Source organism: Chiroxiphia lanceolata, chromosome 10 (genome assembly GCF_009829145.1).
Source record: "Chiroxiphia lanceolata isolate bChiLan1 chromosome 10, bChiLan1.pri, whole genome shotgun sequence".
Taxonomy (NCBI): Eukaryota; Metazoa; Chordata; class Aves; order Passeriformes; family Pipridae; genus Chiroxiphia; species Chiroxiphia lanceolata.
This window is the reverse complement of record NC_045646.1, coordinates 14247667-14274473: the sequence shown is the minus strand read 5'-3', so window position 1 is coordinate 14274473 and position 26807 is coordinate 14247667. Positions and strand designations below refer to the sequence as shown.

The following is a 26807-nucleotide window of genomic DNA, read 5'->3' as shown; positions in this document are numbered from 1 at the left end:
TATAAGCCAAAGAAAATTTGTGTCTCAAGAAAATTAGCAAGCCTTGGCCAAGCAACAAAACATACTGTGTTTCACAGTTTCAAAAATACAAAAGTCAATTTTAAGTATCACGTCAGAATAGAAAACACTAGCGGTTTTAAAACATGTTTCTAATGTTGTATTATTAATCCTACCTCAATTCTTACTTTGAGTACCATGTTTTACCATTTTTAGGAAGTTGATCAAAGTAGATAACCTTCAAAACACAGTTAAAAACCCTTTTACAGACAGCACACTTTGTTTTGGTCTTCCAAAATTTTCTCACGTATTCTACAGCATTGGGCATTATCATATAAAGCAGCAGCAGCAATGCATAGTAAGCACCATGGAGGTGTTTTGAATCATGGTGCAGTAATGCCTTGCACAGAGATACACATTTCTTGTCTGGAAGACAATCTGTTTAGACAGTTAATTATATTACTTCTGACTTTGGTGCAGAGTCAGCTTTAATGTCTCTACACCGTGTCTTTTCAATTGCATACCTGGCATCTGACTTCACTTCCATGAAATCAATTCAAACATTAAAGGCTGGAAGGAACATGCTATGAAGAGCTGCTGAGGACTCCAGGTTTGTCTAGTTTGGAGGAGGTGGCCCCTCAGCCCCTTGCTCTCTACAGCTTCCTGAGGAGGGGAAGGGGAGAGGGAGGTGCTGAGCTGCTGGGAGTGGTTCAAAGCTGCACCGGAGGAGCTTCAGACTGGACATCAGGATGCATTTCTTTATGAAGAGGGTGGTAAAACCTTGGATCAGGCTCTCTAGAGAGGTTGTCAATGCCCCCAGCCTGTCAAGTGTTTAAGAGGCAGTTTGACAATGACTTTAACAACATGCTTTAGCTTTTGGTCAGTCCTGTAGGACTAGATGATCACTGTAGGTCCCTTCTAACAGAAATATTCTATTCTATTTCTGAACCTGCATCCAAATAGACATGATTTTCCATTGAGTTATGCCAGGAAAAACATGTATATATTTCAAAAACTTTGCATCTGCCTTAAGCATACAAATTATCAAAATCATTTTCAAAGTTTGTTTTATCAGCTTCTAAAAGTCTTTTTGCATCAATACACTGTTAACTTTCCTTAGCTCTCTTTTTCCAGCACCAGGGACATGCCTCTGACATCTATCATGCTTTAATGCTTCTACTCAGCAGAGAACTTTGTTAAGCTAGGGCACAGAGAGGTCTTCACCAAAAATTTACGATGCAGCTTTATTGAACATATTTGCACAAAAAGCTAAAGGCAGGATCTGAAATGGCAGCAAGTCAAAGTATAAAACACTGGATCAGCAAGTAGTTCAGTGACACCCTGGAAAAATGCCACATTCTCTGGCCATCAAACTGCCAAGTACATGGGACCCTCATTGAGATGAATGTGTCTGATCATATACCTCAGAGCTATTATTTCTAACAGTGAAGCTCAACCTGACTGGATCTGAAGACAGCCTGAAATAATATATCAAGTCATGACCCTTTGGAAGCCTGTTCATCATTCTTGCAGTAGGAACCTCAGGAGAGCAAACACAACTGTCAATATGGCACTCCAGAACAAAGAGACAGTATTCCTTTTCTTTTTATCTCCTGGTGTTTTAAGAGGAGTAGCATGTTATTTCAAGCAGAAAGAAATGAGAAAGCCATTCACTACCTACCCTTGCCAACGGGTCAACATAGATTTTGGTGTAAAACAGCTGGTCATCATCATTATCCTGCAGATTCCATTGCTGCACAATACGATTTATATATGGAGCATAACCAATAAATCCTGCAAAATCACACCCACAGAAGTTATTTCCATAAAAAGCACTACCCTGCCAATGCTGTCCACCAGTCAGGGACTTCATTCTGACTGGTGCCAGCAAAGGAAAAGTATGAAATTCATACAACTTGGCTCAGAATGCAGTTTTCTTCCTGTGATATGTAACAGTTCTGTTTCAAAGAGTTCATAATTAATGGTTACTTTTATACTAATAGCATTTTAAGGGAAAAATTAAAACATCTGTTTAGGATGGTCCTGAGAACACCAAAGAGATCAGAGTACCACTTTTCCCAAGAAGCCCATCTGTGGAAAAAGTTCAATATTCATTAGTCACTTCTTATTGGCAGAGATGCCTGATTGTAATACTGTCAGAAATATAAAAAGAATTCAACTCAAAACCAATATACATTATTTTTAAGCCAAAACAAAAAAAAGATAGTGCAGATAGGTGAGGTAAAGGAGGAGGTAAAGAAACAGGGACACTCCCAGACCCGCACACTGCCCAACTCCATGTACTTAGAAGTGACGTTCTGTGCTCTGCAGCAGTTACAGAGTATCAGTGTCAGTGTATGTATTAATCAACTGCAAAATTATTACCAAAACTGGCATTTAAATGAGGATTCCAGAATTAACCCATCATTGAGTTTAACAGGAGTAACTCCCACTCCATTTGGAATGAGCCATGTCAGCCATGCTGACAGGCTGGGCAGAGCTACCAGCTCATCTCCCCTGGATGCAGAGAACAAGAACAAGGTAGCCAAGTCAGAAAATTCTGACCCAGCTAAACTGCACCTATAAATAATATCATGTGATGCTTTGACTGGGCTTGAACACTACATTGTTTCTGAAGCAATTGGGTCATCCCTGTGCAACATTTCCTTGCAATGCACAGTTGCTTGCTAAGCTGTCATTTTATTTACCTGCTTTTTAGAAGTTACTGCCAAGGAAACCATGCAAATTCAAATGAAAACTATGCTTGAGCACAGAAGAGCAGCTATTGAAGTGGGAAGGAGAGGGGAAGAATAGGACAGCAAACTCAGTCCTCAATATTATACTTGGGGAATTCAGGAACAGTTCCACATACAAATACATAAAACAGATAACAGAGATGAGTCATGTTGAAGTCCAAGGGTTTAATGGGTTCACAAGAGGATCACACTTGCCTCCTGAGTTCAGGAATCGTTTTCCACTCCGGACAACAGGATACTTGTCAGCTAGCCTTTTATCTGGCCAAATTAGTCCATCTGCTGCAAACACCACTTTATGATTAGCTTCCTGAAATTTCTTTAGGAGCTCTTCAGGGCCCCCTGCAAAGATAACATCATAGCTGAAAAGTAAAGAAAATACATCCATTAGATTAGTTTAATTTTAATGCTTCTATGTTAAAAAAAAAATCATTGGACTATTCAAATTTTAAAAATCAAACAGCCCTTTTATTCTGAAAAATGACTCAGTGAAATCATGTTTTATCACCATGTAAAAAATTTTATACCCTTCTAGGAGAAAAATTTCAATCAACACTATTTATCTAATACAATTTCCCCTTCTGCTTTTTAATCACCCACATTTTAGACATTGTTTTTCCTTGAGGTTTCGTCTGCCTGAAATCGATTTGCCTATTTCAGGTATTTTGAGAAAAAAAAATTCCCTTTAGAAAACTGTTTATGTTTTTAAGAACAGCAATCAAAAAAAGTCAAAACAGATGAAAGTAGGACTGAAAGATGATTTAGGTGACTTTCACTGGGAAACTCTAGATGATCTTGTTCCAAAACACAATAGCCCTGACTCTTCAGAAAAGTATTATTAAGAATGTATTGTATTTAGAACTCAATAAAGTCTAGTTGCACATAAACTGTGTTGCATCCTAACAATACACACATTTCTCCCTAAGCCCCTTTAATGTGCTGAAGACCTTAAAAGGCTCTAAATGTCACAACATGTATTTATGAAAAACTTCACCTGCCTTTACGTGTTGATCACATTTGAGTCTCAATTCCTATTGAGGACAAAGAGCTAAAAAAGTGGAAGGCTCATCTTTGGAAGTTACCCACAGCCAAAGGTCAACACTACCCCAAAACAGAAAGAAATCTGGATGAGGTTGGCAAAGGTCATGTAAGAATGTGGTATCACGAGCTTAGTGGTTTCTTGTTGTTGAACCATATCTAAACCAATGCCTCAGAGGGGAGGCGTGGAGCACAGCCAACCAAACCAAACAAACAAAACCACACACAGAAACCAAACCAAAACCACAAAATACATATAAAGTATTAAAATATTCACAGTATTTTGTACTTGAGATCCACATATAAAAGCATCATTCATAGAATGGTTTGGGTCATAAGAGACCTTAAAGATCATTTATTTCCAATTTCCCCCCCCCACAGGCAGGGAATCCGCACACTAGCCCACTTTGTTCAAAGGCCCATCCAACCTGGCCTAGAACAGGGATGGTCAGTTTTAGAGGACCCAGGGATGGAGTATCCACACTTTCCCTGGGTAACCTGTGCCAGTGCCTCCCAGTTCAAGGATCACTTTACACAGCATGAAGAATGACACAGTAAAATTGGAATCACGTCACAGATTAGTCTCTGGCTGAAGCAGCACAATAGTTTAATTTAATGGCAGCATCTCAGCCTCAAGGTTTCCTCATCTGAATACAGGTATATTCTTATTCCACACATGTACCTTAGTAACTGAAAGTCATCAGCCCTGATAATGGGCAAAGGAATGGTACAGCTGCCAAAAATCAAGGTCTAACCTTGACCAAGACGTTTTTCTTGCAAAGTCTTTTAGCTGCAGTAGCTTTCAGCTTGCAGTGCACAGAACTTTCTGCATTGCAATGTATTATTACACAGCAATAGTGCCAACAGATCAACCATTACTGACTTATAGTACTCCTTTATTATAGTTCTGAAATTATTCGAGATGTCTTTAATTCAAAGAGGATTTCATGAAATTGGCCTAAGAGAAGTAACAACAGCTGGCTTACAAATGCAAAAGATTTTCACCGCAAAGCAAAGTATGAACCCTGGAGAGGAAGTGTGTTATGTAGTCTATATAAGTAAGTGGGTTTCTGAAAACTCTCACTGTTATGTTTTTCTGTAACTTTGGCAGAAGAATGCTGGAAAGAAATAGTGTACATTTTGGAGCTTCCCCAGTTTTGCAAAAAATGCCTGTTTCTGCCCAAATATACAGGAATACACTTCACTCTCTTTTCCATTCGATTTCTGTAGCCCGACTGAATGCCAGAATGAGCCTGTAGAACATGCAAGAAACAGGAGACAAGTTGAAGGCAGACAAAAAGAGATTTGTCTGAGGCTTCAACTTAATAGCTTATGGCAGGCTGTGCTTCTCCTCTTTGATCAGGTTAGTGCTGCTGCTGCTATGACTTACAGCTGCAGGAAGGAACCAAACAGCCCTGGAACATTGCTTCCTAGGACTGTCATTCTGTAAAAGAAAGCCAAAGTTGAGCAACATGCTGGGCCAGCCACAGGCTCTGTTTGTGAAAGGGATATGCTACTTAATACAGTACAGTTTATAATCCAAAGCACAGTATTGAGTTGCTAAACTGCAATGGATATTATGCAGGAGTATTAATCCAGCATGAACCTACATTTTCCATTAATGTCCAAGGCACCCTGTTTTATCAAGAGGTGATTTACTGCCACCACATGTCTTCCTGGGCAGGACCTCCACCAGCCTTCTGCCCCTTGCTGCCAGTGTCCTCATCAGCTGCTTTTTGAGGCTCCCACTTTTCTCTCCAGGCAACAGGGAAACTCCCGGAGTCAAATGAAAACCTACAAATGCATCATTTTCCTTGTTTACCTGTTATGTCAGATTACATTTGGCCTATCCAGCACTCAACTCCTACTGTAAGGGAAGATTCACCTCAGGTCTACACCACTAAGACCACCATAAAACAGGTCCCAGGACTATTCTTTACAGTTTATGCTTTTATTAAGGGCGATGCACATGGCTTGCTTTAAACAGGGCTTCAAAATTTGACAGGGAAGAGTGTGGATATATCCAGGAAAAAACAGGCTTCCTTGGCAAGCAGGAAAAGCTCAGATACTCTAATTTATTCTTCATAATTCCTTCTGATTAAGTAGAAAGCAAGGGGAAAAAAAGAACACAAAAAGTTTCCACAACCCAATCCCGTTTCCTGAAGCTCCCAGATGGCAGTTGCTTGGGACTGGAATCTACCCATGTCTCCTCCTCTTTTGCAGGAGCAAAGCATCCTGGCTGTGCACCCAGCAACAGTGACTCGGGTCCTCTAAAACTGACCATGCAATTTTTGCATCCACAACTTTTATAACAATGAGAATTTGTTACTATTGGAGCTGCAGGTTAAGAGCTCAAAATACAAATGAGAGAGGGCCCACTAGTGACTAGCAATTCAGGTCCCCTATCTCATCTATCTTAGCTGCATTGTGCAGCCACACAGCTATTTTGTCATTTACACAGTATCCCCACCAGGATCACACCTTAAACATTTTGGGATATGTTTATCCCTTAAACTGTTAAAATTTAACATTTTAACAAATGTTAGGAAAAAAAACCCCACAAAACAAAACAACAAAACAAACAACAAACTGAGAGGCTTCAAAACTCTTCCATGATACAAAGAGATGGCTGTGGGAATTCTGGATGAACAGTCACAGCATCAACCAATTTATCCAGTCTATACTGGCCATTAGCCAGTTCAATCTCAAATGGTCCAAAATAAACCAGTAGTTAGCTCAAGCGAAAAAAAAGCCTCATTTAAATGAGGTTCCCTCTGCAGACATTTTTCTATCTACACCTAGACATGAATTGTCCACAAAAGAAGCTCAAACTATTTCCAGCATTCTGAGTTATTAAAAAAACTGCTCAAAAATAAAAAACCCAAGAAACTAAGTTTATTAAACAGTTCTCTAGAAATTTTTTGCCTAGTTACAATAAGCAAACCAGACATTTCCTTTCCCCACCCCCAAGATTAATATTCCAAATGCTTCACAATGAATATAATAAGAAACACTTGAAGAAGAAAGGAAGTTCATGACACTTGTCTTTTCCAAACTTACTGTTATATTGATCAACACTTAAATTGCAAGCCGGGATTTTTGGAAATGAAAAAGCTCATTAGAATTAAAATATAATGCTAGAATCAGCAAACTATTTTTTTCTCCTATCTGGAAACAGTTCCACCAGTTTTAAATAAATATGTACTTGGGATTATGGACCTTGAGAACTTGAGAGGCCTTAAATCCTGTGATTTTTCATGGCAAAAAAGATTATTGCCTCTGCACTTTGACACTCTCTCCTCCACGCCAGCAGACAGCCTGCCCCTCAAGAGAATAAATTATGTTGGAGAGGAATTTGAGCTATACCCTGATAGCAATCTGATAACAAATTTGCATATTTTACTATATAAGAAGAAAATAGTGATGAATCAGGATAATAAATTTGAAAACAAAGAAATTCAATATAAGTTGAAAACATTTGGAAACGTTTGATTCATCTGAGCTTTAGTAAAAAATAAAATCTTCCAAATTAATCTCTTAAAGTTTCAGCTATTGTATGGTTAGTAGGATAACATTATGAACTAACGTGTAATATATTTACTTTTAGAATGATCCTTTTTCCACTTAGCAAATGCAAAATTGATCAAGTCAATAACAAAAAACATTCAAAACTTGAATGTCTACCTCCAAACTATGTTACCTTTACAGTCAACTAGGCATACAAAGAAAATCTTAAGCATAAGTGTCCCTTATAATGCTTTTTTATAAATTGCTGAAGATGATTTAGATTTTTGGCTTTCTAGGTCTATCTTCAACTCATCACAAGGGGTAAAATTAGAACAAAAAACTGAGTAACATCTTTGAATTTGCTACCAGTTTCATAGGCTACTCCAACTTTCCTGAAGTGATAACTTCAGCAAAACAACAAATTAACTTTCCATAAAATGCTGCTGTCCAATCTCTTCCTGTCTTGTGATGTCTGCTGTACAAATCCTATCAAAACTCTATCTCAAAAAAGTGTCCCTAAAATTCTTCTGCTGTCAAATTTCAATAAATAAATAAATAGAACAAGTTAAAAGCTGAAAGACAGTTCCAGAGCAGACATTCCAATTACTTGGTACCAGCAGTGTGAATCCATGCATGCATCTCTGCAAGTCTGCACTCTCCAAGGCTGCCTGTCTGCAATCAGGGCTTCTTGTCCCTGATTCGAGGCTCGGTCTTATGCCTTCCTTGCAGAGATTAAAGCTGTGACCCTGCTCTGGTTAACTTTAGTGTGGAAGAGCTTGGTAGTTGCTCTAAGTTGTATTCTTGGTTACTGTGATCATGTTGTTGTCACGGAAGCAAAATAAGAGGAGGAGGAGAAGAAAAAAGCAGAGGGAAGCAATGGAAAAACTGTGATTTGAACATGTTTGAGCTCCATGTTTTCTGTGACAAGGAGAAACCTATCTGGCCTCCAGGGAGGATGTTCAAGCATAGCTGTGCTATGAGCTATAATCTGGCACCTGCAGACAGCAGTACTGTCTCTCCATCCTTCTATCACACAGACAAGACAGATATAACTGGCACCAAGTCTCTTGTCTTGGTACTCTAACATGTAAAAGCAGTTCTCCTGTTAAATGCTTTCCTCAGGGATCCATTTTCCAGCTTCCTCCATATCACTATAACTTCATGGAACAAGATTATGCCTCTAGTCCCTACTGGCCACTTTATTTCTGGAGCTGCTTTTGCTCCCCCTCCCATTCACACTCCCAGCCTGCAGCCACATCCTGCTCTCACCACAGCTGAACAAGGAGAGGACAAATGCTTCCCTAAAAGCCTGTCAGCTCTCAATAACATTTTTTTAGCCCCTTGAGGCAGTAGAACTATGAACAACTCTTACATCTGTAAATCTGTTAAAAAAGTAATGATTGCTCCAAAAGCAATCTACTATTTTTATGAATGAAGAAAAATAGAAGCAAACTCTCTCGAATAAAACAGCGAGGAGGAAAAGCAGTGTGCAACTTTCAGCATGTCACAGCAGCTACTTTTGCATGCCTGCCCAGCCTAAACTATAAAGACAAGAAGACAGGTTTGCTCACCATTCAACAAACAATACAACCAAGTCCTCTTGATCAGCGTAGCTTTCTATGCCTTCTTTCAGCAATCGAACTTTCTGCCCTCCACCAATAGAGTTAGGTAGCTCACCACCTTTCCACTCTTCACCTTTTCCAAGAACCTGGAACAAGAAAAAAGAAAAGCACTTTTTGCTAGTACCCAAAACCACGAGGCTTTTTTAAAGCAGGCCCTTATTAAAAACAGATGCTAAAGCAGAAGCAACACACTAAGGCATAGCAAGCCATCATTTCCAGCATGGTAAGTTTTCCATGTCTGAAGCAGCATTCAGCACAATGACATCACTGCAAAAACACGAGAGAGACATTTTTTAACCAAATAAGAATCGAGCAATTGCCTGCTACTGCCATTTATTTCAATGTGTCTCCTTCAGAAAGAAAAAAGGCAAGAATTGTACCAAAATTTCTATTAGAAAAACATTCTGAATGAGACCTTTAAAAATCAATAGAATCACTTTAGGAACAGGAGGCTCAAGAGACTTTGGTGGATCAGGGTATAACTAATTCAAATTGCAAGCTCCAGTCTTTTTGCACAAAAAGGGAAGGAAGGACAGGTTCCCCACTATACAGCTCACTGTTAAAAATCAGATAAACAAAAAATTCCTCCCAAGCCAAGCACTATAGCAGATTACCTGTCAAAAAAAGAAAAAAATGAACTCTTACTGGTTTTTGAACATAATATTTTTGGAACATACAAAGCCTAGAAGAACTACATTGCATGATTTTTTGGACAAATCTGCAAAGCTAAGAGATGTATCCAGAGATCAGGCTTCCCGGGTAGAAGTCAAACTTCAGAGACCCAAATAATTTCCTATTTATAGTGCAGGCACTGTGGTAAGTAAGCTGAAAAATTTCATAACACCATATGAATTCCTGGATTTTTCTCTTGGCAGAACCAATTTGTGGGCAAAGTTTAGAAGGTTGGTGCCCTCCCTTTTCCCAAGGTCATGCAGAGGTCAGCCTAAGAACGTGACATACAGAGGCATGGAGTGAGGCAGAAAAGGCTGGTAAGAATTACAGAAATGTACTGTCCTCTCAGAATTAGAGGTTCCTGAAAAACACAGTGAAATTTTCAGTTGTGACCCTCCCTCCTTCCTTGCAGCAGTGATCCAGTCCTTCTTGAGGAGGGAGATCCAAGCCCTATGAGTACAGTACAGCTTCCAGAAGTACTCATGCAAACAAAATCAGCCACACTGAAAAACAAGGCTATATGATAAATCATCACAGAACCGGTGAGTGACTGAGGATGCTGACCACAAGGGCTACAAATCTGTAAAGCAGCTCCTAGGACAATGGAAGCATCTCCCTCCCATGATGCTTCAGAGGGGAACCAGCAGATAAGCAACAGGGAGAGCAGCAAGTGCCCTTCCTGCCCCCAAGCTCTGCAACTATTTCACTTTGTCCCAGCACACAAGAAAGCTCAGACAAGGTCAGTTACTCTTTACTGGTTCTGTTTTACAGCATGTACAGTACGAATATTTGGTACAAAACATGCAATACCTTCACTGTGTAGTTGAAGTGCTTTGCAGTTTGCATGAAACGGTGAAAGCCGTCGGTTTCTTTAGTTGCTACAGTAAAGACTAGTAGTTTATCTGAGGGAGAAAAATAAGGAACACGTATTAATACGTTTTCAGGGCACAGTTTATAAGAAAAAATGCACGGAACAGAATTGGATCGGGGGCTTTATGACCTGCCTGTATCTCATTCAAATAGAGGAGGCAAATACACTGTCATATTATAGGCTTAAAACATCACCAAACAAGAACTGCTATGGACAAGGGTGTTGTATTTAAAATTATCCTCAGGAAGAAGAAGCAAGTAAACCCATCTACTCTCTAAATAACTAGATCAAGACAAATACAAAGCTAGTATGACTACTGGACGGGAAGAAATCTTCAAAACAAAAATAACTTACTAGTTTTCAGTCTGAGCTAATTCTGTGACCTCTTATCACAGGACTGAATGGTGCCAGAGAGCTTCACCCATCCTCAGTAACTCCCCTGAAAGCCAGTGGTTCATACTCTTCATGAAAACAAGACAAAAAAACCAGTCATGGAAATCAGTCCCCCAAAGGACAGCATTTAGTGCTTTTAAGACCTTGGGCAGAGACAAAAGGGAAGGGGTTTGCTTGGTTGGTTTTTTTATTCAGAGCCTATGTACATTATAGCAGTGGTAATTTTGCCCTCTTACTGCATGCAGGCAAATGACCGTGCAACCCATTTCCTCTTCACATTCCAGAGCTTTTAACACAGTTCGAATAGGGTCACAAAATCCCACTAAACAGTTTCCCAATTAAACTACTGAACAACATTTAGAACCCTATGCATTACGCTGAATAATCAAACTATCCAATTCAAAACTACAAGGAGGACAGGACCCCTATCCAAAATCAGGTATTTAATCAGACCAGCCAGGATGCCAGAGATTACTGCAGTTCCCCAATTCAGTCCAAGTGCAAGCAGCAGCTGCCCTCTAAGCAGAGCCCATAAGATCAATCCTCACAAGAAAGTAAAATCAATCGCCTACAAGTAGCATTCCACACACAGTGTTTGTTGCTGCTTCACTTTCTCAAAAAACATCCTCTGGATTTATCTTCACCAGCCCAGTAACGTGCTATAAGTGGCTACTATGGAAAACATTCCTATTAACCCTTCAGCCTTGCCCACCACCGCAGGCTTAGCAGCCTTCAGACACTCCAGACAACATCCTAAGTGTATTAAAATCATTCACCGCTTGCCATTTTGTTCTATATGACACCAGCAAAATTAACACATGAGATGATAATCCACTTCTCACTTTGTGGAAGAAATGCACTTTGCAAATTACTCATGTGATGCTCTGCAACCATGTACTAGGATACTTCAAGTGTACTTCTGCTCAGTCAAGCAAAAATACCTGTCAGAGCACACAGTCTGTAGAGAAACATAAAACCCCTTGTAATGAAATTCAAGTCTGTCTGAACTAGCAGTGAAACTGTGGAGATTAGTCTCAGGAGCCGCCAGGACTGTTTCCACTGAAATAAAGCTTAGATTCAGCCCTGGTCTGATCACTTCCAAGAACACACTACTACCAGGCCTGGCTAGTCCATCCTCAACTGCAGCTGTAATGGTGTATGTGAGGAAGAGCAGGGATAAGATAACCACATATGATGCTTTCTCTGCCTTTTTTTTTTCTTGAAGGGTTTTCCTGACTTAGATGGTATTTCTGTACATTCCAAAACACTCGATCTGCTTTGAGACCTTGCTCTTACCTAGTCACTCCTTGATGCAACCTTTAAGCAGTAACAACATCATGTACCCAGTACCTACAGTTTTATCTGACACTGCCTAAGTTCATCAACTACAGACAACATTTCTACCTGCCCTTCCCACCACGAACAGCTTCATAGATTTCTCTCACATCCTGACACCACTTTTTCTTTTTCAAGTGGGAGTGGGGGAACAGGTGACAACACACAATCCTTTTCCTCAACAGTCCCAGTGACAATTTTAACTGCTGGCTCTACTGAACCAGACTGACACTCCTGCAATACAACACATAGCAAAGAAGAAACTGGAAATAAATACTTCAAATGCTTCGATCAATTCAAACATCCAAAAATTTGGGTAAGACAGATTTGGAAGATAAATTGTTCCATCTTTATCCCACTTAAGTGTTAGCAGCCTTTTGTAGGCAAGAATCAGAAGAAAATCCCACAAGTACATCTCAAAAGGACAGGAGGACATCCACAGAGGATTCCAGTGCAAGGCGTTCACAGACATACTGACTCACAGAGAGACACAAACACAGCAATTATGGTTCAATACCTTCAAAATCATTTATTCTAAAGGTCACGCAATTTAAAGTAATTCTACAGAAGCCACCACAGAAAGAATAAAGAACATGATATCTTAGATTATGACTAAAACAGAACAGAAGACAGAGGATAGGGTTTTCCTCTATGGAACAGATTAAATTATGACTTTTTTTTTTTGTTCAAGCACTACATTTTCAAATTACAGGGAACTGGAAAAATCTGATCATACCAGACTGCATTACCAAGCCAAGAGAATCCATTATTAAAAGTTTCCTAGGTGACCAGTCAAGCACTGACTAGAACTATGGAATTTGGTTTGGAGTAGGCATATTTCACACCTACACCTTCCTGAGGAATGCTAGCAACAAGGATTTCAAAGATCTGTACTTGACAACATCATGTAAATTACAAAATGTGAGCTGTACCAGATTCCCTCCATAGTCACTAAGTCAAAAAAAGTATTAAAGTAACATACAAGTACAGTTTGGCAAGCAAAAAATAATCTACTGTCCTTTATGGGATATTGTTACTCTCTCTTAATGGAATACACATTATTCATGTATTTCAAGAACCACTATGGGGCCTGGTATGTTACTTGACTTTTGTGGAACAGGAGGAAAGAGAACAATGTGCCAAAGCATAAGGGATTTCAACCTGAGCTATATAAAATGAAGAAAGTTGAACAGACAAACAATGCAGTTTATATTGACATGAAAAAGGAAAAGAACCTGTATTGCACTGGCAGACAATGAAGAAATCTAAGTAGGCTGTCTGAGTCAGGTTTGCAAACAGACACAGTACAAAAGAAAGCTATTTTTAAAGTTATTATTCATGTTGAAAATGTTTTTCTTTTTAACATACTTGCCTATGGTCAATTTTTTTAAATTACAGATTAAAAGGTTTAAAAGACTTTATTTTCATGTCTTTGTTGCACCACTGACTTTTAGACGCATGTGGTACTTAAATAATTTTTAAGTGCAGCAGAAGTGTAATTATAGGATTTAAAGTCCCTTTAGAATTAGAGATTCTTTATAGATTACTTAGGCTTTGTTGTTTTGTGGGGTTTTTTTGTTTGTTTGCATTTGTTTAGTTTGTGGTGGTTTGTTTGGGTTTTTTGAAGTAAGCTGTGTCTGACCAAAGTGCAGAGAAACATGTTTTTATTCTATATATAGTGTGTAGGGAGAGACAATGCAAAGTGTATTAAATGAGAGTTACCTTGGCACATTATAGAGGGTATTATTATCAAATGAGGAAAGCAGAACTATTTTCCTCTAGCTAACAAAAATCATAAATCTAATTCCTGTAGGCTGCTGTGATTTTATTTAGATTTAAGTGGCAACTTGTACAGTTTCACTGGCAGACTTCCACTAAAGTGGAAGTGGGAGACACTTGTTTCTTCCAGTGGAAGTGAGTGAAGAGAATGCTTCTGACCACTGAATACTTCTGCTAATTTCTTTTTAACCTTTTAATTGCATTCAGTTTGAAAAATCTGTTCCTTGCTCACTACATTTAGGTCCAACAACCTCTTAGAACACTTGCCCCATTTGTGTTTAGCAACATGAATCCAAAGTGACTTTCATGATGGCACAGGAGCGTCAAAGTGCAAGTACAACACTCCCAAGGGAGTAAGTTTATCCAAGCGCGGTTTCCATTTCAGGATGTGCTGAGCTACATCTATCTCAGCTGCAGCCACCCGCAGCGTCCCTGCTGTGCAGAGCAGGTCTGGCCCCACGACAAGCCCCGTCAGTGCAGAGGTTCAGGGTTGCACCAGAGCCCTCCCACACAGAGGTTGAGTGACCAGCCCAGAGTCCCCAGCAGCATCACTGTACCAGCTCCAGGGCTCCAACAGGGTGCAATGAAGACCAGGGAAGATGCCTGCAATTACACAGAGCCCAGGCTACTACTGTGGCCCGGAACTCCCCAGTGAGAGTGCCACAAAAAACTCACAAGGATTTCTAGCTGCAGCTAGTTCCTGCTTTACCATCCACTTTGCACAAACCCCTGCCCTCCACTGAGGTGTTCACCCTAAAGGAGCTCTGCTGTGTGGTCTTACATATAGGCTTGAGCTCTACAGTTTAAGTCTGACTATCCCCAACATACAAGGGGATGAATATACACTCTCAGTAATATCTTCCCACAGTAACAGCATCCCCAAAGTGCAAACACATATGAAAACAAGAACACAGCAGGTGGTCACATTCCTCCCCACTCACATTCCTCTGAACTGGGATGCCACAGAGGGTACAGGCTGCCTGGAAGGGCTGGGCTACCCCAGCACACAGGCTGCCAGAGGCATCTTGGCAGTCACTGGAGGGGATTACCAAGCTTGGTATTTATTTCCACAAGTCAAGTCAGTTTGTGTAAAAAGGAAATGCAAACCCTATACTGAAGTTCAACAGGAAGGCATGAAAAAAAAAAATCTCCTCAGAGCTCCATGCCAGGTATGAGGGTGCTTAAATTACTAGAATGCAATTTTTTCAGGCAGATTTCCAATAGTTACACCCACAAAACAGCTGTTCTGTTTTGAAAACAAGCCTGAGAGAGCATGTGTTTGGCCAAGGAAAGTATATCCAGTGACATACAGAATTCATTTTTATATGCAAATTCGGAAACCCTTTAGCACAGACAACACCACATACAGAGCACATGCAGTGCATTAGGAAATCCAGTGAAGGTTTATCAAAACATCTCACTCTTCTACCCATTTTTTTGTGCTGCTATCTTCAGGGACCTGGCTGCATCAGAAATATTTATTTCCAGAAATAAGAACAATAAGCCAAAGCCTTTGTCTTCAGTGAATTGCCTGGCAAGGTCTCTCAGTCAGGAATTTCCACGGCAGGACTGCTTTAAGTAGCAGTGACCTTTCTCCTTGTATCCTGGCAAAGAAGCATGCAAAGAACTGCAGTCATTCCTCACACACCCACATGGTTCTTATTTATCTTGAATGAACACTGACAGAGATTACTACATAATTTCTACCAGGGGTTGTGGGCACTAGTATAGTAGATTCAGAGCAGCCAAAACTGAGGATATTGCTTACAGCCACACGGAAGCTGACATTTAGTCCTTGGATTCAAGTACCACGGACTTCTCTGGAACAGAAGCAAGCTGGAAGATCAAAGGACATCTGTGCATGGTACCACATTATGACATTAAAATCTATCTCTATCTTTAAAACTAGAGGCTTATAATGGTAAACAAATGATGTTTTGTACTTGTAATACATTTTTATTCATGTTCCAGTGTCTACATTAAACACAATCTACTTTCCCATTTGCACATTACACCCCACCCAGAGCTGCTCAACAGAGACTGTGTATCCATCTTCCCATTAAATGTGTAAAGTTATGTATAATTGAAAAATAAATCACCAAAAATTTCCAGCAAGCTAATAAACAAGTTGCTGGAGATCACAGAAAACCTTGGAAACCAGAAGCATACTAGGAACACCTCCACAGATTTAAGGAAGGAAAAAAAAAAAAGCCCACACACTGGCAAAGAAAGGTCAGGTAGTACTAAGGCATGGCTGAAGCAGATGCCTGGAAGAGAAGATGGATGGGATAGATAACTGGAAGAAGCACATAGATGCATCCAAGCCCATTGATTAAGCTATGTAATTGTGCCTACTATGTCTCTTGCATCTCTGGAGATACGGGAAACCAACAGGATGTAGTTTCCCACAAAAGCAAACAAAGGAAAAAGAAAACAAACTCCAAACTTGCCTTTACACCCCACAGGAGCATCATTGGAGAAATGCACCAAAGCTCAACACAATTAAAAAAGTGTTTTCAACCTGAATTCCTCTTGTCACAGTTCAAGATCACAAAAAAACCATTCTTCTATATGCTTTCAAGACAAGCTGAAGCTCTGCAGATGGCTACAGAGTCATCAGTGGTGCCAACAGTAACTTCTGTTCCCTATTTATATGGACTTAGACTGTATGTTCAAAATCCAAAGAACCATTAAGACAACTAAAATATCAAAGAGTACTTTCAGACTCCAGATCTTTTAGCACAACACGATCTTCCACTTATCCTTCACAAAGGCAAGATTAGACTACTCAAAAAGAAACTTGATTTTAGGACTATTGCCTAAACTTAAGATTCTGCATCAAATAAAACCATTGAAAATCCACATACTGTGAAAAGATGACAAAGAGACAGAGACAGGAGAAACCCATCATATACAATGTAACCATTATACCTACAGATATATACTTGGCTAATGTAATCCAGCAGCAAACAAATCTTAAGTACACAACGAGAAAAAACACAAGCTTTAAACATATATACCCATCCAGTGTGAACTTGTGACGTACATATGGTCAAAGAAAGTAGTAAGCCAACAGAAGAACTTCTGGTCAAGTAAAACTTTTGGCTTAAAGAGAGAAAAGACAGAGCCATCTGACAGCTGTTTATTTTCTCCCTAGGATTCTTTAGAAAGGCAACAATGTGCTGAAATAGCAAACATGGTCATCTTCTTTTCTCAGTAAATAAATGTGCATTACACTGCAGGAGGGGGAAAGATGAATGGGGCATAAACAATACTACTTCCTATTTGAAGTCCTGAAGTTTTTTTAATCTGATCTTTATATAATACAGTCAACTTCCGCTCTGCACAGGACACTGCTGCATTCCTCCATTTATCCCACATTTTTGTGCTTCCCAGAAAGGCAGACTGGTTTCAAAGTTCCACTAACCATAGCCATGATCACATTGTAAGACTGGATTCTCTGCAACTAAATAGCATGGTTGGATTGATGCTAAAAAATACCCTTGGATGGGAGACAAAATGTGCTTGAAAAACTCATGAAATATCAGCAAGAACCAATGCTTCAAATACTTCTGAAAGGCCAGATTTAGAAGAAGCAGACCTTCCTGTACCAACCTCTTCTGAAAGTTTGGTCTGTCTTCCTCTGTATCACAAACCTCCCTTTAATCACTGCACTTCAATGCATGCATACACACATGCCTTGCTGCAAAATACAGAGAGTAGTACAAACATTATTTATGTGATTTCCAAAAACTTAGAAATCCTTCTTAGCAGATTTGTGGAAACCTTTATTTTGTTGGTATAAAGTTATTGCAGAACTAATGGAGGTACACACGTATCATCCCTCCTACCTGACCCTTAAATTGGTTAAACCTGTAGGAAAAAAAGGAATAACTTCTGCCTTGAAACTGTTGCAAACAGTTTCTGACCACAACTGGCATTTATGGTTATCAGGATCACTCAATGCATGGCCTATCTGTGGATAATCCTTCCTGTGCTCCTCCAGGTTGTTTGTAAACCTTGCTGAAATTACAGAGCAATAGCCAGTGGTATCAAAGCTGCCGACACTGTTCCAAGCCAGGGAATAGAACCAATAAATGCAGGAAGCTTTCAGGAGCTCCCTAGGGAGATAAATATAGAAAGTATCATTTCCTGGTTTCAGTTACTTTCAAATAGCTGGTACTATTGCGACTTCCTCAGCCACAGTACATTCTGCCTGTTCTGGTGTGTTTTAAAGAACAAAGAAGCTTGGTTAGCAGAAACGCACACTTAGACTGAGCAGGAGCTGCTCTGAATTTTCTCCTATTATAGAATCTATGTTAGATTAGCACTTGCTAACACACAGCTCCTGGCCAGGACACTAATTTTTTTTTCTCTTCTTTTTCTTTTCTTCAAACTGTAATTCCCTCATGTTTTAATTCACAGTACAGGGTGTGAACACACATTTCCCTCTCCCATGCAGACCAACTCCAACAGCAAGCCTGCTGAGCTGCTGCTTACTGTTGTCTATTACCACATCATTTCTGATGTTTCATTGATACAGCACCTAAAATGATTACATTAAAATGATCAAATGTTGAACAGAGCCAGTTCTAAAACAATTAAATAAAAACTCGTGGCCCACAGGCTGTAACTCTATTTTTCTGTATATGCATATACATTACCTATACACAGCTTCAAGGATTGGCAGTTACTCCCAATATACAACTGATTTCAGGAAACATTTAAAAGCTGATTATGTCTCAGCTCTTAACTTACTTTTTTTTTAATTTAGTAGTACTGAACACACAGTCAACAAGAGCTCGTTAAGAACTGTATGTGCACTCATCAATCACACACATCAGTCCCGGGTGCAGCGCTGGCCAATGCTCTGGCCTGCACTCACTCTAATGCAAGATTTCCTTGTTTTGATAGTTGAACAAAGCCAAATACAAGCAGGAGTAAAGTGTTTTTCCATCAGTTTCAGAGGACTTGGATAAGACCCTATTTACTGAGTCAGTTATTCTGTAGTAAAGCAAAGATAAGACGAGTTCCTTAGTTCCCAGACGAGAAAAAAATTAAAATCAACTGTTTGTAAATGACATCATTGCCATGCATGAAGGAACTGCCTAACTTCCTGACAAATGGGGAACAGATCAGGTTACTGCTGTTTATTGGTGCCCAGATAGCAATCAAACCACAAAAATCTTCTTGAGAGTGGGAATGGATGGAGTCATGGCACGAGCTGTGTCTTGCTTGAATGCACCGATTGGATGGCCCTGCTATAAACTGTCATCGGGGCTGTGCAGCTGAGAGCAGGACACAATTAGCATCAGCTGGCTAAGTGAGAAAGTTTACTCAGCTTCTGCCTTTTTGTAGCCTTGCCCTCTCTGCTTCTCTCATAAATATGTATCTAGAGGAGAGCATGTTGCTTCTTAAGCTGTTGTTTAGCAAATCCAGCTGTTTAAACAGAAGCAGTCACACGCAGCACCAGGTATCGTTCAAGTCCATTTTTTGACAGGTGATCAATCCATCAATGAAACTCAGCAGTTAGGACTTACAATAATGGTTTCACCTCAGACTAGTCTTTTCTTTAAGAAAAGAGAGAAATTTAAGCTGGAACTGGAGCCATCCTGAAGATACAGAGCTGTCCTTCGTGCCCGCACTGTGGTTCATGTTGTAAGCAGATGCTACCACCCGGATCAGACAGTTCATTTGAAAAAGCTGCCCTACAGCTTCACATCTGGTCCTGTGTACAAACACTGGACATCTAAAATTCTCCAAACAGAACCACAGGCCACACTACCCTGGAAATGAAGGAAATCCCATACTTTTCAAAGTTCTCTTTTCTGCACAAACAAGCAACTTAAACTCCACACTGGTGGGATATAGGTCAGTGCCCTGTTTTGAATAACTCAGTTCTTCAAATCATAGAATAGCAGTAAAAACTTCTGTCCTACTTCTGACACAAGATACAATGACATGTCACATATGATGCATGTTTAAAGATGCTTTTAACATAATACACTTGACCCAGCAACTTCAGCTCATAAAGTTATGGGCCTGGTTCTGATCCAACACAAGTACAACTGCTTTACAGCAAAGCAAAACAGCATTAGTAAATTGCTTATGAAGATAGTCTAAGGAAATACTTTACTGTATTAAAGTTTCATGTGAACTACAAAACTGAACAATCTACTTTTACTTTTTAAAAAAGTAAAAAATTAGGAAAGCAATTGTATCAGAAACTGATTAGTTCTTGCAAAGCTGATTTCAACAATGGGCTCATTCAGAACACTAACACTTAGACCCACAGGTACAGAATTCATTCTCAGAGGAGTGGCATTTTGATGACAAAACTATTTTGGTTTAGCTTTTTTCCCTGTGTCTTTTGTTTCCTTACAGTTTGTTAGCATTAATTACAAATACTGCAGCTTTAAAAACACACTTGCTCTGTCATTGCTAGAATCAGTACTATCATCAAAAAGGATTCCCCACACACCTTTTTTTCCCCCATGTCTATTTTTTAAGAAAATCCACAATAAATCAAGAGATTGACAATTTTTCCAAGAAGGAACTCTCAAATATTTTCAAAGGGCAGACCATAAGAGCTGGTGGGGCAAACACTAAAATAGAGGCAGTTTCTTCAGAATTGTCCTATAAATTTGAAAGTAATGTTTTAAGCCAAAGTAGAGTTCTACTGTTTAGCTTTAAACTATTAAGGAAATTCGTCTGTAATTACTTTGTAACTCCATTACAAAAACAGTCATGTCTGAAAAGAAGTTATACAGTAATACAGAGTATCTTTAATGTTGGTTCATGCAGAAACAGAATAAAATATTCAAATATGTCAACTGTATCATTAGTCAATAAATATTTAAACAATGAGTAGGTATCTAAGTTTCTCCAGTCTTAGTGTTCATTGGAACCAATGTTAGAACATTATATTAAAAAAACCAGTTCACAGGAAGAAAGGCATGCACACACACAGAAAACATGAAGAAGCCAGATTACTCTGATGATCAAATAATGTTTCTTCAGTGCACTTGTAATTTGTTTTTCTTTTGTTTGTTTTACTTCTACTACAAATTGTAAACAAATTCTAGCTCCTGGAAAACAGATACCTGAGATGAAACAGCATCTTTACATATTTAGTCTCCTCTTGACCAGTACCATCCATATTTTTAAAACTGAATTCACCTTAAGGAAATACTCCAGGAGCAGTTCTATTAATCCTAAAGCCACTTGTGGTGTCAGGCTGTGCTTGCAAGCATGTATTCCTTGATAATTAAGTGTTGTTTATTCTCTAGAGCTACAACACTCCCACACATTAGTAGCAGGATTGTGTCTTATCTGTTTGGTCAAGCTGTGTTTTGTGCTTGAGAGAACTCTGCTCATGTTTAAATTAAGAAGGATCAAAAACATTCTTCACTTTCAAACTTGTTTGCAACTGGTCATTCAAAAACTATAAAAACCCTTAACAACATAAATAAAAACAAAAATGCCCTTATTGCAACCATACTTAGTCTTCATGACAAGGAAATTCACTTGAGCAGCATGTCAAGTAATTTGCAATTCAGATTGGCAGCTCTACACAAATGGAAAGATAGGGCTTCTGATTACACAACATAACAGTGTTAGTTCAACAGACGAACTAAACACTTCCCTGTGAAGAGACTGAGTCACTTTTGCTTAAATAAGCAGAAAGGAGGGAAAAAGCCAAGAACTTGCACGTAAATAATGACCCTCCAGAATGTGCCATGAACATAAAGACAACCTTGAGAAATAATATTAGTTTAGACCCCTGACAGGGACACATTTCACACAAAACAGCCCTGGCTCAGATAATCATGGCAGTCATTCCACTGTACCTTTACAGTGCAGTTTACAGCATCTAATGCTGATGATAAAGGTCACAACTGTTTTACTTTTTCTTGCTTTAATTAAAAATGCATTTTACAGTCAAAGTTGCAGTAATTCCACCGTATATCACAGACAGAAACAACGTCACGTCCATCTCTGTGGTCTACTTCCACAGCCTTATTATTCCCTCTACCCACAGAAAGAAAGAAAAGCCTGAACAAAAATGTCTACCTTTTCTTTTGCCACAGATACTGGCACTGTGCAGACTCTAAAACAAGTGCTACACAGAACTCAGACTGGAAAATTTGGGTGTTTTCAAGGATGAGTATTTTCATGGGAAAAAGATGTGATGAAAGAACAACTTTGCTGTTTTGCACCTCCACAGCCATATTTTCTTACTTTTAACTTATTTCCAAATACCCACACCCCTCACTACACACTGTTACATTTGTCAGTCACTACTGATTTCAAAGCTGTAGGCTAAAGGTATCTTTTGAAATAGATACTTCTATTTGAAGTGGAGCACACTGATGCTAAATGTATGATGGTGCCCCAGACACAGGCAATCCAAGGGCTGTCTCCTGCAGGGTCAGTTCTGGGCTCACCAATCTCTGCTTTTACCATTCACCTCTAAGGGGAGGTGGCAGCTTTTTCATACAGTCCCCACAAAAAGGGCACAGCCCCAAGAGACCCAGAGGAGGTTTTTCCACAATACAGGTTTATGCAGCAGTTTTAGGTACTGTGGTGACAAGAGAAGACAGAAGTAGCACCAGCAAAGAAGCAAGACACTGAAGATTGGGCAGAGAGATGGAGGCAGGCATAGAGTGCTGTATTTATGACCTCTCCTCCACCAAGCAGGATGAGTCTGTCAGTACTTCTAATAAGTATGTCAGGATGGCTGAATGACCAAAATCTCTTGTTTGGGCACCACAAGCAACCCAGAAGGGAAGGTCTATCGATGGCTATCACTCATAGATACTATTTTGGCTGACCCCAAAAAAATCAACACAAATGGCAACAGTACGTGCTGTATCTTCAAGTGAGTCCTCACAGAGCTAGGCCAGCCAGCAGTTACTGCTTGAAGCATTTGTGACCAGCAGCTGATGGATGCTGAGGTGGAGGAAAGCCCACTGGCTCCGAGCACTCCCACAGCCAGCTGTGCTGCCCCACCTCTTGGCCAGGCTTCTCTGGAAAGCCACCCACGCTGCTGGAGCCCTCTTCCCCCCAGCCCACCCCTCCCACTTCAGGAGCACACACAGACACCACGGACCCACCTCAAGACCTGCCCGTTTGCCGTCGCTACAACCTGGGCCCCAACACCTCAACACGGCCGTGCTCCAGCCCAGTCCCCACAGCCGCTCTGGGGAACAGACTCAAAGGCAGCAAACTCACTTCCCATGCAAACAGCTGACTGACAAAACATTTTAGGTGAGAACATCATCTCCATCTGCTGCCAAGAGCAGTGTCTGCCTCTCAGGCACTGATAAATGTCATTTCCACTGTCTTTCTGTGTGTCACAATCAGCAATGTGCATGCAGAAAGCGTGGTGCGGTGGAAATATTTCAACACTGGTGTTTTAACACAAACTTTGCATCTTCACCACACAGGGGCCAGTGTTTCAGAGTTCAACAGTGCTCTTCTCTGCAATCGCCTGAAATATAAACCTGCGGCCAAGGAAGGAGCGCAGGACGGATTTCTGCAAACACCCTTTGCCACAGGGCCACACTGACTCTCACTGTAACCAGTGCTGTGCAACAGGCAGCTCTTTCCAAGGACTTTTTGAATAAAGTCTTATTAAGAGATGAAGATGCAGCTTTGCAGTCAGACACTCTTGTTAGAGCTTTTGTCTCAAGTAAGCAATATGAATGGACTGTGTTAAAAATCGACATGCAAATTGTGTCTTCGCCTGCTGTTTTACACCAAACTGTACAAAGTATCAGGAGACTAGAAACTGAAAAACAGATTTCTAGAACTAGAGGCACCATAAGGTCTGCCTCTCTTCAGGCCATACAGCACAGGGAAAACATTTAAGGGTTAAATCTGGAATAAAAACACGTAACACAGCAGGAAGTGTCTGGGGTCAAGAAACTACTCACGGAGTGGTTTCAGCCCTGCACAGATTTCTACAGTTCAGGCTATTCATGTTTAAACTAAAAGGAATTAAGGTCTTCCTGTGTGAACACCTATATATAAACTTATCAGTGCTTTCTTGCACTGTAATTTGTGTAGTGTCATTTTTACTATTGATATAGACATAGCAGTCTATTTTTGGGTTGCTGAATCATACAGAGCTGTCTGGACTATGCACTCTGCTTTTCACAGATTTGAACAGCAGCAGGATTAAAGAAAAATCCTTACCATGCTAGCTACTAGTTTATATCAGCCTGAGATCCCAAGCACATAGTTAAAAAAAGCATTCTTTGAATAGATATGTTTGTGAAAACGTAACTGTGTTTGCAATAACTCATTTCCAAAGGTGCTCAACTTGCAGTCACTGCCCTGAAAACAGGTACAGGAGCTCAACTTTTTGCTCAAAACTGTTCCCGTGGGGTGCACCTCTGAGGGGCAGCAAAGGCTGAATGGTAATGCTCACACCCCTCTGATAGACAGCATCCACACCACAGCCTTCAGATAAATCCTCTGAATGACCAAAACTAGCAAAGTACCAAGAAAAGTGTAAATGAGAAGTTCATTGAGTGGAGTCTGCTATCCGTCAACACCATTCTTTTTAACTCTTTTAACTTTTCAGTAGTTATCAACCAAGTCAGCAGTTTTCATATCAAAGAACCTGCTGACAAAACTTGCTTCTCAAATAAAGCAGCCTCCTTATGCACACTAGAAAATTAAGCCAGATATTAAAAATAACTTGATTACACTCTTGAGTAAAACAAGCCAAGAAATGAAACTATTTTGGATATCATGTGGTAATAATCTAGTGGGATGAAATACCTTTGTACGCTTAGAATAGAAATCAGAACTACGGACTCTCAAAAAGTATTAGAGCAAAAAAAATGTTCTGGCATATTAATGGACATACATGTGCTTGGACACCTCTCTCTGAGGGAATTTCCTGCATACGTTCCTTTATTTTACATGCTGAAGATAAAATTTTCTTCTACCTTCTGGTTCCTTAAAGTTAAAGCTGCTAGAGAACACAAGTGAAAGGCAAGGCAGACACTGCGGGGCTGGAAGGGGCACTGGAGCGAGTCTCCAGCTGACTTTTGCATGAAGTAGGAAACTTCATCAGCGGTTGCTACAGTCTAGAGACACAGCGACTGACGCTATTTCTTTCCCCAGCCTGGAAAAACATGTTCATCAACACCTTGTCTCAGGGAGATGGAAGAAAAGGGAGGAGGCGGGCAAGGCGAAAGTCTAGGAGACTCAATTCCCTTTAAGGAATCCTTTTTCTTTTCTTTTCTCCCAAGGGTGATCGTGCATCTATGACCCCCTGGGCGGGTTAAGGCACTTTCAAGCCGAGCGGTTCCTCTCGTCAGCAACCTGGGGAGCGCTGCCCCGGCCGGCGCCGCCGCCACTCCCCGCACGGCCGAGCCGCTCCGCCGCCCCGAGCGGCGCGTTACCGAGCGGGGCGGGGGGAAATAAATAAATAACCCGGGAAAGCGGCGGGTCCCAGCCTCCACCGAGGCGGGAGGGCTTTCCCTCCCTGGCAGATGTTACCGAGCCGGAAGGCACAAAGCCGCCGGCGCATCCCCGCCGCCCGCACACGCCGCCCGCGGGGCACCGCCATCGCATCCCAACCCCCGCACCGCACCGAGCTCACCTGCGGGGCCGGGGCGCCGCTCCGCCGCCGCCCGCAGCGCCAGGGCCAGCAGCAGCAGCAGCGGCGGCGGCGGCAGGAGGAGGCGCGGCCACCGGGCGCCGCTCCACGCCATCTTCCCCCTCCGCACCCGCCGGCCTGCCCGCGCCACCAGCCCCCGACAGCGGGGGGAGAGGGGCGGGCGTGGAAAACCAGAGGGGAAAGCGGTGCCTGGGGGCCGCCGCGGCGCGGTACCGCTGCTGCTCCTCCTCCTCCTCCTCCGCGGGCAGGAGCGAGGGGCGCTGCCGCCCGCCCCGGGCTTTATACGGCGGTGGGAGGGCCGGGGCTCCGAGGGCACCGGCGGCGCAACAGGAGCCGCTGGCGGCGCACGGTGCTGCTGCTGCCGCCGCCGCCGCCGGGGAGGGGCGAGCGGCCAAGCCCCGCCTCGGCCCCGCCGCCGGAGGTGTGGGAGCTGCAGGGATGGAGCGGAGCGGGCCGGGCTGGCGGGATGCGGGACCCGGCTCGGCCCGCGCTATGTCCCCGCGTCGGTACCAGCCGGGTGCGGGGCCAGTGCTGGCCGTGTGGGCAATTACATTCGCCTGCCCCTCTAGACAGTTGCTCAGTGCTTTCATTGTCTGTTATGTTCCCATAAACCTATTTCTGAAAATTTAATTTTGTTCGGGCGATTGTGAGCACCTGAAGCTGCTGCTCCATGAGCCAACAGAACCAACGCGACCCTTTCGCATGTGCGCCCTGATGGCATCGGGACCGCGCTGCTCACCCGCTCTGCTTGTGGAAGACATACCTGTCAAACACTCCATCAGCTCAGCATTCAACTCTCCATAAAGACACAGGTCATTTGCCTAATCTTAACGCACAAGACTATTACACTTTTAACGTTAAAGAAACGCCCAAAAAAGTCACTGCAGGCAAGCACAGCCATGGTAAAGGTGGTGTACTGGCCCTCTCCACTCTTCTTATGATACAAAGTATATTCAAAAAAACTGCCATAAATCTTTAAAAGTCATTTATTAAAGCAGATGTCAGCCTATTGGAATCAGTGTGGATTTACACCTTGGAAGTATTATTTGAAGACCAAAGGCATAATCCAAACCAAAAATTAGTGGTGAAAGCAACAGTCGTGTCTGTGAGATCCACCTATATAATCATCAAAGACACCCCATTTTTTATCCTAAATGTGTCTATGGGCTTAACAGATGTGCTTTCTTGGAGCCATAGAGAAA

General features: G+C 41.3%; 1 protein-coding gene across 2 annotated transcripts in view; it reads right to left on the bottom strand.

Moving 5' to 3' along the window:
• Nucleotides 1-25920, bottom strand: part of PLOD2 (procollagen-lysine,2-oxoglutarate 5-dioxygenase 2) — a 52312-nt gene extending 26392 nt beyond the window's left edge. The window contains exons 1-5 of one of the 2 annotated variants that reach the window (XM_032698127.1): nt 25588-25920; nt 10400-10491; nt 8867-9003; nt 2949-3112; nt 1679-1791 (exon numbers count right to left, since the gene is read on the bottom strand). In XM_032698127.1, coding sequence (XP_032554018.1) covers nt 1679-1791; nt 2949-3112; nt 8867-9003; nt 10400-10491; nt 25588-25699 — 618 coding nt within the window. In that variant the 5' untranslated portion in view covers nt 25700-25920. The remainder of the gene's footprint in view (nt 1-1678; nt 1792-2948; nt 3113-8866; nt 9004-10399; nt 10492-25587) is intronic. The other variant, XM_032698126.1, reaches the window with a different exon arrangement.
• Nucleotides 25921-26807: the final 887 nt, after the last annotated feature.